We start from the raw sequence: 19,474 nt of genomic DNA, 5'->3' as shown, positions 1-19,474 counted from the left end.
ATGTAAATGAGTAAGTGCGATAAGTACACATTTTTCAGACAATTATATAGAACAATGCAACCTTGACTTAATAACACATGATGTAGTTAATTGTAGAAATAATGAAAAATATATTAGTTTTTATTCCATATTTTAAAGATTTTTGGTCTTTGCAAGTGACTTGAAAATTGTACTATTATATATTTTGTGGAAATGCGTTTTTTTTCTTCTAGCGATTAGGTTTGGACCATAATTTTTTTTCTCCTCATAATAATCACTATGCCAAAAACTGGAATAGACAGCGCACCTTAGAGGGCGCTTTATTACAAAAGCGCTCTCTAAAGTGAAGCGAAAAATAATGAGCAATAGACAGCGCACTTTAGAGGGCGCTTTTGTAACAAAGCGCCCTCTAAGGTGAAGCGAAAAAATAAGGAGGAGATAGAGGGACAACAATACATGGCGCTTTTTAGAAAGCGCCCTCTAAGGTTACCCTTAGAGGGCGCTTTTAATGAAGCGCTGTTATAAGTCCATGTGCATTTCCAGCTTATAAAGCGCTTCTGGAAAGCTTTAGAGAGCGCTTTCATAAGCGCCCTCTTAGGCCCCCTTTAGAGGGCGCTTTGTTTCCACAAGCGCCCTCTAAGGTGAAACGAAAAAATAAGGAGGAGATAGAGGGACAACAATACATGGCGCTTTTTAGAAAGCGCCCTCTAAGGTTATCCTTAGAGGGCGCTTTTAATAAAGCGCTGTTATAAGTCCATGTGCATTTCCAGCTTATAAAGCGCTTCTGGAAAGCCTTAGAGAGCGCTTTCATAAGCGCCCTCTTAGGCCCCCTTTAGAGGGCGCTTTTTTTCCACAAGCGCCCTCTAATGTCCCCTTTAGTAAACATTAAAATTATAACATACTGCGCGTTTTGTTATTTTCGTTCTTTTTCACGTTAGGGTTCTAAGGCGTTTTCCTTCCACCTCTGTTAGATCTACATTATTACTGCGCGTTTCCTCCTTCTACCAATCAAAGGTACACGCTTTTCCCAATTTTTGTTTTATGTTATTGCTTTGTTTTAGCTTTGCCCAATTTCTGTTTTACATTATTACTGCGCGTTTCCTCCTTCTACGTTTGTTTCGACCATGATAGCGCATGCAATAGGAAATTGACGGTTGGTTTTTAGTGACCATGATAGCGCATGCAATGGGACTACATTACCCAGTAGTTAGGGTTATACGACCTATGAACATATGATTTTGTGTCAATACCAGTATCATTAGAAACCTAGGTCCGAATGTGTTTGAACTCTTCTGAAATTGTTTTTTGTTTATTCTAATTAGTAATGGATAATACATGGATGTCTTCCAATCGATTGTCGAGAGAGTACGAGAATGGGGTATCAGAATTCGTTAAGTTTGCCGTTGCGCACGCCGAAGACCCCAGTAGAATGATATGTCCTTGCTTGGGTTGTTGTTATGGGAAACGGGTTGACGCAGTTCAGTTGACATCGCATCTAATGAGGCATGGAATTGATCGAAGTTATACATGTTGGAATTTGCATGGTGAGAAAAGTAACGAGAATGTTGAACCGGGGGATAGTACGACCTATGCCTCAAACTATAGTGGCGCAGATACATACGATTGTGATCGAGTTGAAGAGATTGCAGAAGCACTTGAAGGAGATCTTAAGGATTGTCCCGAAATGTTTGAGAGGTTGGTAAGTGATGCAGAGAAACCTTTGTATGATGGTTGCACTAAATTCACAAGATTGTCTGCGGTATTAAAGTTGTACAACTTAAAGGCGGGCAATGGGTGGTCGGATAAAAGTTTCACAGAGTTATTAGCCCTTTTGAAAGATATGCTTCCTGAGGATAATGTTCTTCCCAATCGAACATATGAGACCAAAAAGATGTTGTGCTCTATTGGCATGAGCTATGATAAGATACATGCATGTCCAAACGATTGCGTTTTGTTTCGAAATGAGTATGCATCGTTAAATGAGTGTCCTAAATGCGGTGTCTCGCGATATAAGAACAAGTTGTCTCCAGCAAAAGTCTTGTGGTATTTTCCTGTTATTCCGAGATTTAGACGCATGTTTCGTAGTGAAACCGATTCAAGACACTTGACCTGGCATGCAGATGAAAGAATTATAGATGGAAAGTATCGACATCCGGCAGATTCACCACAGTGGTTGAAAATTGATAATGATTATCCTGAATTTGGAGAAGAATCAAGAAACCTTCGCTTGGCATTATCTACTGATGGAATGAACCCACACGGTATCCAGAGTATCTCACACAGTACATGGCCTGTGATTATTATGATTTATAACCTACCTCCATGGCTATGTATGAAGCGTAAGTACATGATGTTGTCTATGTTGATTTCTAGACCTAAACAACCAGGGAATGACATAGACGTGTACTTGAAGCCCTTAATCGAAGATTTAAAGATTTTGTGAGAGACCGGTGTGGAGGTTTATGATGGATATAGGAAAGAAAGTTTCAACTTGAGGGCGATGTTGTTTGGCACAATTAATGATTTTCCAGCATACGGAAATCTATCAGGGTATAGCATAAAAGGTCAATGTGCGTGTCCTATTTGTGAAGATAAAACAGATTGGAAGCGCTTGGAGTTTGGTCAGAAGAATGTCTTTCTCGGTCATCGGAGATTCTTAAATTCAAATCATCACTACCGTGGATGGAGAAAGGCGTTCAATGGAGAGACAAAACAAGGCAGAGCTCCACCTGTATTGACGGGTGATCAAATTTTTGAAAAGGTGAAAGATTTGGATACTCAGTTTGGCAAGCCTTTTGCCCACACACTTGTCAAAAGTGGGTGGAAGAAGAGGTCAGTTTTTTTTGAATTGCCGTATTGGAAGTCCTTGTATGTGAGACATTTTCTTGATGTTATGCATATTGAAAAAAATGTATTTGAAAGTGTTATTGGCACGTTACTCAATATACAAGGAAAGTCTAAGGATGGCCTTAAGGCAAGAAAGGACTTGATAGCGATGGGAATAAGAACTGATATGATTTGTTAAACTTGTAATGTTTTCATTTAATTTTAGAAGCCTTCTGATACTATTTTTTTTCCATTCAGTTATGCGAGGTGTACTCGATCTGTCTCAATAGGTTTGTTACTCGATTCCCTTTGCTTGTTTTTGTTTTAGGCTATACAAAACTTTAGTTTAACAAAAATGTTATCTTGTATGCAGTTCCTCCTGCCTATTATGCACACTTGCTATTATTCACCATGGGTGGATGGGCGTTATTTTGTTTAGTATTGGTTAGAACTACTAGACAACTTTTGGATACAGTGGTCACTGGGTGTTGGTTGCTATGGATCTTTCAAGACTAATAGTGTATTATCTCGATTCGTTATCGGGTGATTGGAGTAAATATCCGAGTATGAAGAATATGTTGTATATATGTTGTATATATGTTGTATATATGTTGTTGTACTTTTACGAAATCATGAATATGTTGTTGTATATTGTTGATCAAAGAATCATATATTAATGTTGTATATATGGAGGATTAATGTTGTATATATCAATGGATTAATGGTGTATAACATTGGATTAAAGGATGAAATCAATATGAATTTTACACTTTTGCAGCATGCGAACAGGTTACCAATTAAATATCCACTGTTTTTCAAACAAATTTTTTTAAAATAACTAACACTTTAGAGGGCGCTTTTTCCAGAAAGCGCCCTCTAAACACTTTACATTGACAACTTTAGAGGGCGCTTTTTCCTGAAAGCGCCCTCTAAACACTTACATTGACAACTTTAGAGGGCGCTTTTTCCAGAAAGCGCCCTCTAAACACTTTACGTTGACAACTTTAGAGGGCGCTTTTTCCAGAAAGCGCCCTCTAAGGTGTCCCTTTATGGACCACTCCAGAGGGCGCTTTTTTCTGAAAGCGCACTATAATGTGGCCACTTTAGACAGCGCTTTCTCCAGGAAAACAAAGCGCTGTCTTTACCTATGCCAGCGCCAGATTAGAGGGCGCTTAAAAGCGCTGTTATAGGCCAAAATAAGTGCCCTCTTTTCCCTTATTTGGCGTAGTGAATACAATGATATGGTTGAAATTGAGACCCATAATCTCATATGAATTATTAAAATATCTTAACACCGGGACTTCAATTTTAGCATATTAAAAAATTGAAACATTGACTAATATGTAATTGTTGAACTTTTTCTATATATTTAAAGGAGCAGGTTTTGTTTTGTTTGCATAATAATAAAATGATAAGTTTGAAATTTAAACTCATAATGCCGTGTGAATTATTTAAATCTCTCAATACTAAGGGTTCAATTTTAGGCTTAGCATAATAGAAAATACCATTCGAAGTAAATTACACGAGGGTGGAATTATAGATAAATATTTTTAATTCCAAGAAATTTCAACTAGAGGACATTTTATATGAAGTCATTTGTTTTCTCTTTTTAATTATTTGTGAAAAATAATTATTTTTGAAAAATACAATGAGATGAACCTCGCTCACGTGTATGATCACAAGAGGATCTTAAATAAATCTGTAAAAAAAAGTGAATGATTCTTTCTGACTCTAAGGATTGAGATATTTATAGACTTAATTCCAAATTATTGGGTGATGAACCAATTTTCTCCCAACTGCTTGACGAGAGCGTAGGAATAGGAAGACTCGTTCTCTCCACTAGTAGGAATAGGAAGATTAGCTCTCCACATTAGCAGAAAAATCATTTTATTACTTGAGAGAATAACAAACATTTCTTACTTGAAAGAATAGAAAACACTGGTCATTTCAAGGGACATGTGGCCTGACACATAATAATTAGGTTGTTCCCTAATGAATACAAAAGTAAATCGAGCGACTCTCCTCATGAGCGTGATGAGTTGGATTGTGTGGCCCTTAACCCACGAGGTCACACCCTCGTGATCTCCCTGTGGCACATTATAATGCTTCTTAGGCTGAATGGGTTATAAGTTATCCTCTTCCAGGGCCTAACTAAAGCTATCACATTCCAAGTCCTTTGTTGTTAGCACAAAAGTAAGTTTTAAGTATCGTATCTATAGAGACAGGTAGTGTTCAAAGTTCGTTCAATAACTTTTTATGATTCTTATTAGAGAAATATTTTATATTTGTTTTGATGTGTGAAAGTAAATGATAGAAAAATAAATGACAGAACGTAAGATGAAGATTTCGGAGTTAATAGTGAGAAACCTTATTAGCGGTATATTTTATCATTACATATTTATCATGTATAATGGCATGACAATAATGTGCTCCTCTACTCAGCTATTAACATTACCACTTGTTGCTCTCATTCTTTTCCCATGTCGGTCTCAATGTCGTGAGATCATTGCATTACCTAATAGTCGATATCTCGGTCTTTTAACCAACACAAAACATTAAGTTCCAACAGTTATAAAGCAGAAAGACTCTACACCAATCCAATTATACTATGTGTGGATATCAAATCTAACACTATGTCTACGCATTATTATCCAATAATGAAAATTTAGGATCAAGTCACACAATGAAAACAAGTTTTAGATAGCAACTTTAAAACATGCATTAAGAGTAAAGATTCCATAAATATTAAAGCTTAAGTAGACTTGCATATGCCATGACCTATTTAATACATGAATATAATGACTACATTACTCTCCCCTCCCTCCCCTAACAAAGAGATTTTTAGTTACGCTCACTCATCGCAACTATACTAGTAATCCTATGAAGATGAGCTTGGAAGTTTATCTGCCTTGTCAGTTAAGAAGCACTCTCGCCTTCAATCTTCCTCTCTTATTCTCCTGTTGGAGAGCAAGGTGAACCTACTCTATATCTTTACTACCTCAATCCATTAAAATTCCTATAGAATTGAACTAGAAACCTCTATTTAGTTGTTGATCATGGGCCTTCATTGGGTGCACTGTTCTTCCGACCTTCGATTTTCTTTAGGTTAACCAATGCTAGATGGCGTACATTAGGCCCTAACCACCATGCTGTGTTGGGAGAGGTTCCCATTTTCGACCAGCAAACAAACTCTTTCTTCACCATGAAGTACCTTAGTCTTGACGTCTTCTGGGCTTCCTGAGCTTGTTGGACGCGCCTATGATCATGGCCCAGCGAGTCTGGCTTTGTAGTGAATTTATCTAGCTTGGCCTTTGGGGTTTGCCTTGTGATTTTCTAGCTATTTTTACCAGTTTTTGATTAATACATGCTAGAAAAGTCCCCACATATATTATATTACTTTTTATAGATAAATTGAAGTTTTTATATTTTTCTTGTAAAATAAGTTAATAAGTGCCTATATATTTTACGTAAATTTTTCACTTGCATCCCTCAAACACGAGGCATAGGAATGGAAAAGTGATTTAATTCTGATGGACAACGATCTCTTTCTAGAGAAATGACACAATTGAGCAAAGATTAGGGGGTGAGTCCCTTAAGCGAAGCATGAAGGGAGATTCCATCAAGTGAATCTTAGAGGGCGAGTCTTTTAAGCAAAGCTTGGAGGGAGATTCCTTCAAGTGTCACTTGTGGGACGCATGTTTGTTGTTTAGTGCTTTGATAAAATGAGTTTTTTCTTAGGAAGGCGCAAGAATTGTGGGCCATTGATTAATCTGCATATGTATAATCTGAACGCATATGGCTTACAACCTACCAGCAGGCGTATGCCTAAGGATTCAAAATTATGTTTACTCTTCCTAGGCTTACGGCCTTATAAATAGAGGGATAACACCTGTTTTCCTTACTATTGCATATGAGCTCTTCCTCTTTTTGGAACAATTTTCCTTCTTCAACATTTTCTCTTAGAGTTTGGTTTTTTAACTCACCACCATCATCAAACCCAAGTCGGGTATTGTACTAAGCCAGTGAAAAAGGGTGGTTGGCTGACCCTAGGCACCTACCGAGAGGATTTCTTTCACCCGCCACTCAAACAACTACAAAAATTAGAACGTTAGATTTGTAGGAGTGAGCGGCGAGATAACTACTACATGGTAATATATGGGGAAGAAAAAAAGTACTCATTCCTTTTATATTGGATGGGCGACCTTGTGGTCCTAAATGAATAGTGATTACTTGACTATCACAAAGATGAAAATTATCTAGATTTTGGAGGAATTTTGCATTATGAGCTCCAGGGAAATGGTGGAGTTCAATCAATGTGACGACTGGGAGAGGAAACTTGATGAATGTTTGCGTAAGTTTGTTCTTTGTTTTAGGCATTCGTAGTTGGACCATTTACTTTACCTAATGATTATTTTTCTTGTTTGTAAAGAGGATGACTCCAATGGACGGTGATGAAAGGAAAGCTAGCCATACAAAGGAAAAAATTGAGTGGGGACGAGAAATGGTTTGATAATCCTACACGCTTATCAGTGGCCTACTGATCAAAAGAAAGAAGAGGCATGTTGGACAGGCGACCATCCTTTGTCCCAAGCATATCATGTTGGAGGAGTCTTAGAGAAGATAAGGTTGCCAAAAAGCTTGTTGAAGAGCTCAACCAAGTGAAAAATGTGCTCAAAGCCTCAAAAGGTTCTCTCTGGGAGGAAACTCTCCTCAAGAAGAAGCTGGAGGAGGATACATATGATTCCAAGGACGAGGTGGTTGATGTTGTTGATATATTCTTTGAGAGAGTCAAGACATAAATGGCTTTCCTCTATCTTGGCCTAGATTTGAGCCAGATTGACTTGCTCAAAGTCAAAAAAGATGTTCAGCTTTGGATGAAGAGGACTAACGTCCCCTCTTTGAAGACTACTCTTGTCAAACGGTGAGAGAGAGGGGGAGGGGGAGAGTTTTGTAAGAGGTCCAAACCCTAGCATCCACCTTACCTAACTTTTAGGCTTTAGCTTTCCCAATGTACAAAGTCGTCCTATCGGTTGAACGTTCCACTAAAAAATATGGGTTTCGATTGATGATTCGTTGCTCCCCCCTCCTTCTTTGTCTTCCTCGTGTGTCATGCGCGACTATCATGTTTTTGAATCAGCCTTATGTGTTCCAGAATGTTATCCAAAATATTCTTCTAGAAAACGTGACGTTTTCTCTAGACATTAGTTCTTAGACCAACACGCTATTACAATTCACCAGAAAGTGAAAATGTTAAAGATCGTTCACACAAACGACACCAAATGATCCATCGAGTATGTGTTCTAGATTACTTTTATCAACTAAATGCAAATTATTTAGACTTTAGTGGACTGAGCGTCTAAGTAAATTACTCTAAGATGTATAAGTGTGCGTGACTAGTTACTACTTTTAATCTCCCTTTCTTTTTAATCTATTTGTTCTTATTATGTATAAGATTTGGTTTGGGTACCTCATAATAATCTAACCCATAATTATTTTATGTAATATTTTGTTTTCTTGACATAAAAAACATCATATATAAAACCGTTAATATTAACTTCGATATTTTGTGATATAACTACATAACAATAACAATGTCATTTCAAATGGAAATGATAAATAATTGAGTCAAAGAACCAAAGTAATGTGCATGTCATAACTTCTGTATCGCCACCATCAAAAAACATAATTTATGTTTTTTTACTACTCACAAATATGATCACATGTATAAATTATGATATTGTGTAAAAAAATGTATAATTCATGAAATCATCTTTAAAATATACATAGTATGAGGCAACTTTATATTAATATTTTTAATTTGTGTTATATAAATACTTCATCCATCTCTGTCGAAAACATAAAAATAAAAATATTTCCTTACATTTAGAGCTTTGTTTTGTTAAGTTTCCTTTTTAATGTTTCACTTACAACAAAAAGATTTTCACAAGTATTTTTCTTTTCATCTCAATTCTTTTTTCTTATAATCATTTGTTGGAGTGAGTAGATTTTTAAATAGTTTAAGGTGTTGTTTTATAATGGTTAGTAACATATCGTGTTACTAACAAATTTCACAATTTTAAGATAAGAATCAGTTTCAATAGACAATTTTAAAGTAATAATCATTTTTTTTAATTAGTAATCGAGTTTTTTTCTATTGTCTATTGAAAATCAGTTTATTGATAAAAGTATACATATTATGCTGATCCTTATTGTTAAAAAAATACATATTATGATTCTTATTTTAAATAAACAATTTCAAAATAAGAATCAATTATTTTGTGTTAGTAATTAACTAATATTATCTATTGTCTATTTAAATAAGAATCAGCTGTAAAGAAAAAATCAATTTCAGTAGACTAAAGAATTTATTTTTTATTTATTTTGAAATTGTTTATTAGGACCAATTTTTTTCCTTATAATTGATTTTTTTTAAAATTATAATTGTAGTTTTTTACTTCAGAGATAATATTTATACTGAATTTTATTATTTAAATCACTTTTAATTAAATTTATTTAATTAAAAATTATTTAACATCTAACTCGCTTATAACTAAAATCAATTTTACATGATTAATTTTTTTTAAAATTAAAAATTTCCCCCATAGAATCATAACAGTAAATTGATTTTTCTAATATTCTATAATTTTCCCTAATACTTCAATTGTCTTTTTTTTTAATATTAAAAATATTAAAAAAATATTTATTTTAACTTTTAATGTCTTGAACTTTTTGATTATTTGATTGTCAAGATATTCATGTTTATATACTTTTTATGCTTTTTTTTGTCATGGTTTGTTTAATGAAATAAGATTTCTCTTCTTGTGCTAGGATGAGGACAGAAAGGAAAATACAAACTTTTAATGCAAAAAGTGCTTTACCTATTTCTCAAAACCTTGTGAATAGATGTGGTAGGAATTTGAAGAAGGATCAACTTGGTGGGGTCATATTTGGATGCACAAGGCATACAATGAAAGAGTGTCTATCTAAACAACTCTTTGGTTAGTCTTTTTGCATTTAATTGTTTTTATGGTACTATGTGTAGTAGACTAATTTCTCTAAAAGTTAAGCTATATTCTATTCAATACCAATTTTAGAAGTGATTCTTGTCTCAAATTATTATATCTATAAAAGCTAATGTTTGTAGACATACACATAAATATCTTTTATACAACAAATTCAAACATTATTTATTATATATTTAACTCATTTTTTAAACTCGACTTAATTATATTATTTTAGTTAAAATTAATTTTTATCACTGCATAATCAAAACATGTGTTTAGTATGAGTTTGAAACATTAAACTAAAAATGGTATTTGCAATAGAAATTTATACAATAATTACGAGAGTCATAGTAACTGATTTTAAAAATTAAATTCTCATTCTTAGGCATCTTAGTGATTTTCTTTTATTGATTGTGGAATTATGTTTTACTATGAGAATATTTTATTTGTTTTAACAGGTTTACCAGCTCAACACTTTTCATATGTGGAGAATATTAATCCAAAGATGCCTTTATTTCTTTTCAATTATAGTGATAGAAAGCTTCATGGAATTTTTGAGGCTACGAGTCATGGGAAAATGTTTATAGACCCTTATGCATGGATTAATGATGATTATACCGATGAAACACAATATCCTGCACAGGTATCATATGTTTATTGTTATCTGCATAATAAACTATAATTCATATGGTTCATTGTGATCGTAATTGATGTAAGATTCATTAATATTAATGTTTTTGGATTATTTATGTTTAAGGTAAAAGTTCGTGTACGAGTCCAATGTCATCCAATATTAGAAGATAAATTTGGACCAGTAATCGGAGAAAATTACTATCTTAATAATCATTTTTGGTTTGAACTAGATCATAGACAAACAAGCAAGTTAATGTATTTATTTGTATCTACTGCCATGGCTACTAAAAATCCAGTACCACAATATAATACAAAGACGAGAATTGAATATCCATATTTTCCACGTGAAACCCTTAAAAAAGGTGAAGTATTATAAACATATAAATCTCACACATTGCATTCTACTTATTCAAATAGAAAATTGAATTGTATTGATGTTGTTTCATTTTCAGATGGATTGAACCGACCATTACGTGTCCGTCCAATTAGAAAGGAGATAAATCATGATGAAAAAAGTCGTGTATATAAAAAACTATTAGAAATGGCTCTTGGAAAGAAAAAGCAAGACCTATCTTTTATAGACAATGTAAGAGATGCTGCTAATGAGAGCAATATAAAGGGTTATAGAGAGGAACCATTGAGTTTAAGAAAGAAGGATGAGAATTGCGGTGCTTCGTTGGATAATCTCTATACGATAGTACAGGTTAACGATTGGAAGATAAAAATATTTTAAATGTTATAAATTAATTTTATTTATATTAAACTAAATTCAATTTATTGTTTTAGTCTGCGCAACAAAGGATTGGAGACCGAAAAGCTTTTAAAAAAACTCAATCCTCGGAGAATGGTGATCTAAAACAACAGCCGGTACAATCTCATTTTAACTAGAAATGATTAAAAAAAATTGTATTGCATTGAAAATTTATACTAAGATTTGCATAAAAACATGTTTTCAAAGTTTAAAAACTCATTTCATTAAAAACCTTATTTTTCAAATTCAATAACTTTGTGCATCACTTAGAATCGAGTCATAATCATCATTCAAGTCACGCATAACATTTGATACCTTCAAATGTACTTAGGTTGTGATTCACATTAATGTTCAGCGTAAGACTAATGTTTTTTATTGTCATATGAAGGCAATTCAAGATGTCAAAGATGATTACACAATGTCTAGATTTACAAATGTGGAGAAGACGAATATCCAATTATTTTTGTCTAAGAATGCAACCAAATCTTTTCAACCATTGAACTTTATTGGTTTATACACGACACAAGTACGATTGAAAGGTAATATTTATTTTTATTTATCTTTTGTAAAAAGTAGTTGTGTTTTCTTCTCTTTTTTCTCGATCTTTCTCCTTCACACAAACAAGTGTAACATGAAAAAATTAATAAAGAATTATAATTTAAAGAAGAAGATGAAATATAAGAGAGATAGAGATAAATTAGTGAAGAGAGAATTGGTGATTAAGCCACATATTTTTTATTTTAATTTTATATGCACTATATGGATTAATTTCTTTGTCTATCTTTAAATTTAGCTAAAGTTTATTTAAACAATATTTTGTGGGCAGTTATTAGTACTACAAATGGAAATAAATGCTTTACAAATGTTGAGATCTTTCATTTAGATTATGGAACATGGATCTCTATCAATTCAAACTCAAATAAGGTAAAGTACCTTATTTTACTATTATTTAGCTAAAAAATATTTTTGTAGAAATATTAAACAATAGATATACATTATTGATACAAGTAAATATATTTCTATATGTTTTATGTTTTGAAAAAACATATACAAAATGATTAAGTTAATGTCATTTATATTCTCAGAAGTTTGATCTTGCTGGAATGGAACTCAATGATTCACTTCATATCAATGGTGGATATAATGGATTTGACTATTTGAAGTAAGGTTTTAAATATCTTTTAAAAAAGCTTCCAATTATGTAGCAAATATATTCTAAATACATATTTTTTTTTTAAATGGAGTAACCTTCTAAAGACACAAATATGCGAAATTTAAAGATAAAAAATGTAAAATTATCTTAAGATAACTTAAAATATATTTCAACAAAAAAATGTTTATATGATATTTATCAAAATTTTATTATTGACTCTATAGGTATACCATGGATGATTTTGATGAATGCACAAGTGTTCCATATATGGATCTCTTTGATCCATGTTTTGAGGCAAGAATGAAGCTGATGAATTATCTTGAGAATTTTTCTGATGCTAAAGATTTTAAAGAGTCTAAAAGATTGAGGGAGTCTAAGTTTTTGAAACTTTTTTAGATAATGTAAGTAGTATATACTTACTTTGGTTAAGAACTAAAAAGATTAGATGGTTAAAAACTAAAAAAAATAGATGTTCAAAAAATTGTTTTCAATTAATTAAAAAGAAACCTCCCATAGTAGTCATTTGGTTCTTTTATTATATTTTTAACTCAGGTAGTTCAATCAATTTAAAATACAATAAAAGTTAGAACAGTTTCTTAAGACAACAAAAGTGTTTATGGCAATGAAGATATGTAGTAACACAACCTTTGAAAATATGCATTGCTAAGTTAGAACTTAATTGTAATAGATACTAGACTAATTTCAACTTAAATATAATAATTTTTGCATTTAATCAATAGGATATAAAACCACGTAACAAAATAGTGCATACATGTTGATGTTGTTTGTATTATTCTAATTGGAATAAAATATATGAATTACATATGTATGTTGTAGCTTTCTAGATAATGCTTATTATGGTTTACAAAACATAAAATAGATTCATTATAAATAAATATTTAAAGATGCTATTAAAGCAATTGAAATTCAATAAATATTTTTGGACATGAGAGCATTTCTTATTGGTCCGGGTATGTTCAATATTAGCTTTATTAGTAATAGGATGTGTGTTGGAAATTTAGAAGTATTTTAAACAAATTCTTCAATGTTTAAAAGTGTGTCGGAATATTATAAACATTTTTATAATATTCTAACATTATCATTGTTGTCATTTTTACTATGGTGATCTTGAATGATGATGTGGCTTTTTGAGTTGTCTAACTTTTTTTTATTTTTTATTTTGTGGATCAAGTTGTTGCACCTTGTATTAAGGTTGTCGTTGATTCTTGCATTTCTCATTCATATTGTTATTCTTATGTTGTTATGGTCCTTGATTGTTGCTAGTTATGACCACCTTTATAGGTTTATTTCTCCTCTTAAAAACATCTTTTTGAATATTAACCTTTTTGCAACTCTCAATAAGATGACTGGTATTTTTACATTGATTACAAAAATATGGGGAGTTTTTCAAATTCCATGCCAACAAAGAAAGCATAACATACTATATCTACAATAATATGACTTTGAATCTAATTTGGCATATCAATATCAATCAATATTTTAGCAAAGTGGCTCATAATACGTTGTTGGACATGTGATTACGTATACTATAGAAGATGATTTTGGGAGGTTTGAAAAACGATGATTTAAAATAAAATCATTTGAGAAATCAGAGTTTAAACAATTTCAAAACAATTGAGAAAATGAGCAAAGAAAAAATAAAATAACTGGAAAAAAGGGAAGAGAAATAACGCTACAAAATTATACAGGTTCGACTAAGAAGACATAATCATGTCCCTAAAAAAATCATCTTGAGAGTATTCATTTTTCTTAAGAACTTTTAAAAGGTTATGCCCACAAACCCCCTTATACAAGAAAATTAAATTTTATACTAACTTCTAACCAAACAACGAACAAAGTTTGCAACGGTTAGTCTACAAACCAAACACAAATTTTGCACAGACTAATATTGAACCAAGGCAAAGTTTTGAATTGACTGTCCTCTGAACTGAATCGGGGTTTTACACAGGATGACCACAAACCGAACTGATATTTTTATTGGGTTGATCTTTAACCTACTAAGTTTTTACACCAAGTTGAACTCAAAAACAAAGTGAAATTTTACATGAGTCAATTTCGAATCGATAGAGCTTTTAACTGGGCTGAGCTCAAGAACCGTTATGGAGATTCTCACTGAGTGTTCTTCACAAACAAAATGAGGGTTTTTTCTTCAATGGAGAAACTCGCGAACCGGACCGGAACTTCCTAAAACACTCCCCCAAAACAAAGAAGAGCTTTTGATTGGTTTATCTTGCAACCTAAATAATAACTTCCTATGAAAGAATTATTTACTCAAGAGAAAATTCAATCTTAGTAAATTTATAATTGTTCCCTCACTCGAAACATTATTCCTAATTAGACTCAAGAACACTCTCAAAGCACTATGGCTAAAATATGTGAGAAAATACAAAAGATTTAGAAAGATGATGAGAGAAATGAAAAGTGAGGCTTTCATGTTTTTTGGATATAAATAAAGTGATAGAGAAACTTTATATTTATAGGTCAAGGTGTGGTATAAATTCGGAAACAACTCATGGACCAATTAACACACCTAATAAGATTATGGTTGAAGTTGAATTCATGCACTTCTCTAGTTCCAAATATAACAATCATGTACTAGCATCTAGAGCATACTTTTGGGTCACTTAGGATATTTTGGATATTGGTTATGTTACTTTTAAAGTGTCTTTATTTTAGTGCAAGTGGATTGACAGTAACATTGGTATAGAAACCGATGAACTAGGATTCACACTGGATGCTCTTCAAAAGGCAACTTATATGAACGAATCATTTATCATGACATCCCAAACAAAACAAGTTTTTTATGGCACTGGTCCTTTTAACACAAAATGAAAAATTGTTCTACAATGAAAATCTATTTTTAATAGTGATGAAAATCAAGATTTTAATTTTGAGACCCTTCTTTCGCAACACATGTATGTCTCTCATCTGAAAAAAATGATTCATAGGTATACATGTTATTCATCGTGATCATCAAGAATGGATATGGAAAATTAGTAAGTAAATGTTTTATATCACTTAGTATATATGTTTATTCATTTTACTTTTTTTAATTTTTTTACTAAAGATTTAATGTTGTTGTTGATGATGATCCTAATTGGTTTTAAATGTTGTTCAAATTATAGGTACTTAACTACCGGTGGCAAATCACAGAAGATAACTTTTGAACGACCTACAAGACTTTACATTTTAGTTATTGCGTTTTTTGGTTAATCATTTGTTTTAGTTTTGTGCTAAAATTATAAGGTGTGTGCCATTTTGGTCTTGCAAATGGTGTAAATCATGAATTTTTTAGTATAATATTTCTATTTGAGAAATAGACAAAAGGTACAATTTTCCTGTTTCAGTAAGAGAAAAAATATGATTTGATAATACATGTTCAAACCAAAATATAGAAAAAAATAAATAAAAAGGATTTCCCCAAAATTAATAATACAAAACGATTTAAAAATATTTTAGTAGATAATAATTAAAATAAAAAAAATATTAAAAAAATTCTACTATATATAAAAATTAATAATGATTTACATTATTGCTAAAAGTAAAAATTAAATAATTAGTAATGCTTTAAACCGTTATTAAATAAATTATAATTTAAATTTTTAAATCAAAATTACGACGGTTAAAGATGTGGCACTCAAGACAGTTTGAAATCGTCGCAATCAATAATGAAAACAAAAATTAAAACGAAATTTCACGACGGTTGATAACCGTCGCAATATCTAGGTTACGTCACTTCCGTAACCATCGTGATAAAAAACGATAGTTTGTATGACGTTTTTGACAACCGTCGCAATATATCCTCTCGACGCACGTTTTTGAGAGGGAGTTGGAACCTCGTAACATGCGAATTGAGGCGGTTCAAACCGTCGTAAGCCTCCAAAATAACTGTCGCAAGTTGCCAGTTTTCTTGTAGTGACCAGAGAATATTAACTTTGAAGTGGACTTGTTGTCGTCAAAATTATAATGGCAATTGGCAACTCCAAAATGTATTCATTGTTATTATTATTATAGAAGAATGTGATAAAAACTTAAGGGGACAGAGCTTTTGACTATTTTTATTCTACGACTAGAACGAATCCTTATGTTAATCATAAACTCAAAACTTTCAGAAAGACCAAACTAGGAGAACCAACAAACATCATAAAAAGAAGAAACCCATATCATCTAACAGTCTATGAAAAGTCACAAGACATTGGGATTCATATATATTTCTCAACAACCAACTTACATGGTATAACATTCTTTTTAAACATTGGTTTTTTCTAACCCAAGTCACCATTATATATTTGCAAATTGTACATAGATTATAAAGTTCACCAATTATAACTTAAAATATATATATATATATATATATATATATATATATATATATATATATATATATATATATATATATATATATATATATATATATATATATATATATATGGTATTATCACCATTATTGATAGAGAGTTTGGTAAAATCACCATAATTTTAGGCAAAAACTAAAATAAATTTTTAGGAAAAATGCACTTAGTCTAGCCAATGTGATAACATTCAAATAAAATCGAAAGAGGTCTAGCATAACAACCAACTCTAAGTAACAGAGAAAAAAACAATCTTTTTTATTTTCAAAATAAAGTTATTTTGGAATAAATAAATGAAACAAATGAGAATTAAAATGAATATGCCAATATCAACAATCAAAAAAGAAAATTTTGGATGTTATCAAGCATTATTTGATGAGTTTAGTAAACTCAATGCTTGATAAATTAGAAATAAATCAATGGTTTAGTAAGCCTTTAGATGTCTACACAGTGCTATGTTATCAAAGAATCTTGACAAATATTTAGAAACTACCATTGAAATTGATATATTATCAAGTTAATTATTTCAAAATTAAGTTTTTACATCAAAATTCACAACAAAACAGAAAAAATAATCAACTAACAAGAAGAAACTAGGGCACCAGCTGAGAGAGGCAGAAGGATCATTATCAACAACAACAAAAAAAATTAATGTTTTGAGGAATGAGGTTGGCTTTGTTTTGAGTAATCTCTGATAGAAACTTCTCAAACACATAATCAAAGATCTTTAGGTTTTGTTGTAGGACGTTGATTCCTTTTGTTGGAGACGAAAGAGAACCGATGATTTTGTTGGGGAACCTGGTAATCCAGACGGTAGAGAACTGATGGCTAATCTAGCTGACTTTCGTGTTGAGTATTCCACATTGAAATGAGAGGAAAGAGACTTAATTCCTTTTGAACGAAAGGATACGAAATCGAATTCGTGAAAAGCTGAAACCCTAAAGTTGAAACGAAATATTTGTGAAGAAAGTCGAGGCTGGTATTTTACTCTAAAAAATTGAAAAAATATTTTTAAAGGCATGTAGCATCAGTCTCGAGAGACACTAACATTAAAAAATATAAATAAGAAAAATATATAAAACTATTTCAAGCTATGAATGAGTGTAGCGTCGACTTTAATTCGTGTTATTATTAAAGACTTTAAAAAATATATTAAATGAATAAAATGTTATCGTCCACTTTTGACGCTATTAATGTCATAGCTATGATTGGCGCTAAAATTTTGAGACTAAAACACATTTTTCTTGTAATGAAATAACAACTTCCTAAAAAAGAATTATTTATTCAAGAAAATTTATTCTTGGTAAATTTATAATTTTTCTATGACCCAGAACACTCAAGAATACTCTCAAAGTATTATGGGTAAAATATGTGAGAAAATAAGAAATATTTAGAGAGAAATAAAAGTTGGATTTTTCACATTTTTTTATGCAAAAATTTGACAGAAAAACTCTCTATTTATAGATAAGGACTTGGTATAAATTTGGAAATAATTCATCGGTCAATTAACTAACCTAATCGATTAGGCACCTCAAATTATTGATTGTTGAGGTCCAAAATAAAAAGTTTTGATATAAAGTCATTATCAATCATTAAGAGAAGACCTCAATCAATGGTAAACTCAATTAAGAATCATCTAATCGATTAGGCCAAAGATCTAATTGATTAGACGGTTATAAAAAGTCTCATAATCAATTGAACATTCTCCTAATCAACTAGTTAGGCCTCAAAAACATTTTTTGGTGATTTAATTTAAAAAGCGGGACATTTCTCAAGGGTTTTTAGCATGTGTTATTTAGCCATAATATTTCCCGAAATATCCTTGTGTCTTTTCAATACACTGTCGTTCAGACGGACACGACCAAACGAGGTTTCACATTTCTTCTCTTTCACACTCTAAAGCTTCAAGTCTTTGTTGAGAAAATAAAAAATATATAAACAAATTTCTACACACGCGGAAGCAATACCCACAAAAAAGAAAAACAAACAAAAACTCATAAAATCATAATTCAATTTTTACAAGGAAAAAATTACAAACCCTCATTTAATTGCAATTTTTAAGGAGAAAATTTCAAACCCACCGAATTACAATTTTTGAATGAAAAAATTGTAATTCCTCTCTTAATTACAATTTTTGGACGAAAATATTGCAAACTCTCTCAATTACAATTTTTTGACGGAAAAATTGCAAACCCTCTCAACAAGCTATTATTGAACGGAAAAATAGAAAACTCTCTAAGCAAACTATTTTTGAACTGAAAAATAGAAAATCCTCTCTAAACACACAACTACTCAGATCCGCAATACACCCTCAAAAGATACTAGTGCAGAAAGAAGATTTTACACCCGTTTTTTATACATATTACACCCGTTATGATAGGGTGTAAATTCAAAGGGTGAGATATGTATGAAGAATTTACACCCGTTTTAAAACGGGTGTAAAAAGAGAATATATTACACCCTATTTTAGATTTAAAAAAAGGGTGTAATTGGTAGATATATACATTAAATTTTAAGACATTTACACCCTATTTAATATAAAACGGGTGTAAATTGTCACCTATTACACCCTGTTTTAGATAAAAAAAGGTGTAATTGGTAGATATATACATTGAATTTTAGGACATTTACACCCTATTTAATATAAAACGGGTGTAAATTGTCACCTACATACATTGAAGTTAAACGAATTTACACCCTATTATAATTCAAACGGGTGTAAAATGACAAATATTTACACCCTATTTTTGATATA

At 31.5% G+C, this 19,474-nt stretch overlaps 1 protein-coding gene across 1 annotated transcript; it reads left to right on the top strand.

Annotated features, from left to right (window-relative positions):
• Positions 1 to 8,678: 8,678 nt before the first annotated feature.
• On the top strand, positions 8,679 to 12,742 carry LOC127104843 (uncharacterized). Its single transcript, XM_051041990.1, has 10 exons — positions 8,679 to 8,752; positions 9,634 to 9,803; positions 10,268 to 10,452; positions 10,567 to 10,804; positions 10,895 to 11,145; positions 11,229 to 11,309; positions 11,582 to 11,732; positions 12,020 to 12,117; positions 12,279 to 12,355; positions 12,571 to 12,742. The coding sequence occupies exons 1-10, from the start codon at positions 8,721 to 8,723 to the stop codon at positions 12,740 to 12,742; spliced, it is 1,455 nt and encodes a 484-aa protein (XP_050897947.1). The 5' UTR covers positions 8,679 to 8,720.
• The last annotated feature ends 6,732 nt before the right edge of the window (positions 12,743 to 19,474 follow it).

The sequence above is a fragment of the Lathyrus oleraceus genome, chromosome 7 (assembly GCF_024323335.1).
Source record: "Lathyrus oleraceus cultivar Zhongwan6 chromosome 7, CAAS_Psat_ZW6_1.0, whole genome shotgun sequence".
In the NCBI taxonomy this organism is placed as follows: domain Eukaryota; kingdom Viridiplantae; phylum Streptophyta; class Magnoliopsida; order Fabales; family Fabaceae; genus Lathyrus; species Lathyrus oleraceus.
This window is presented reverse-complemented; position numbering and strand designations above follow the sequence as displayed.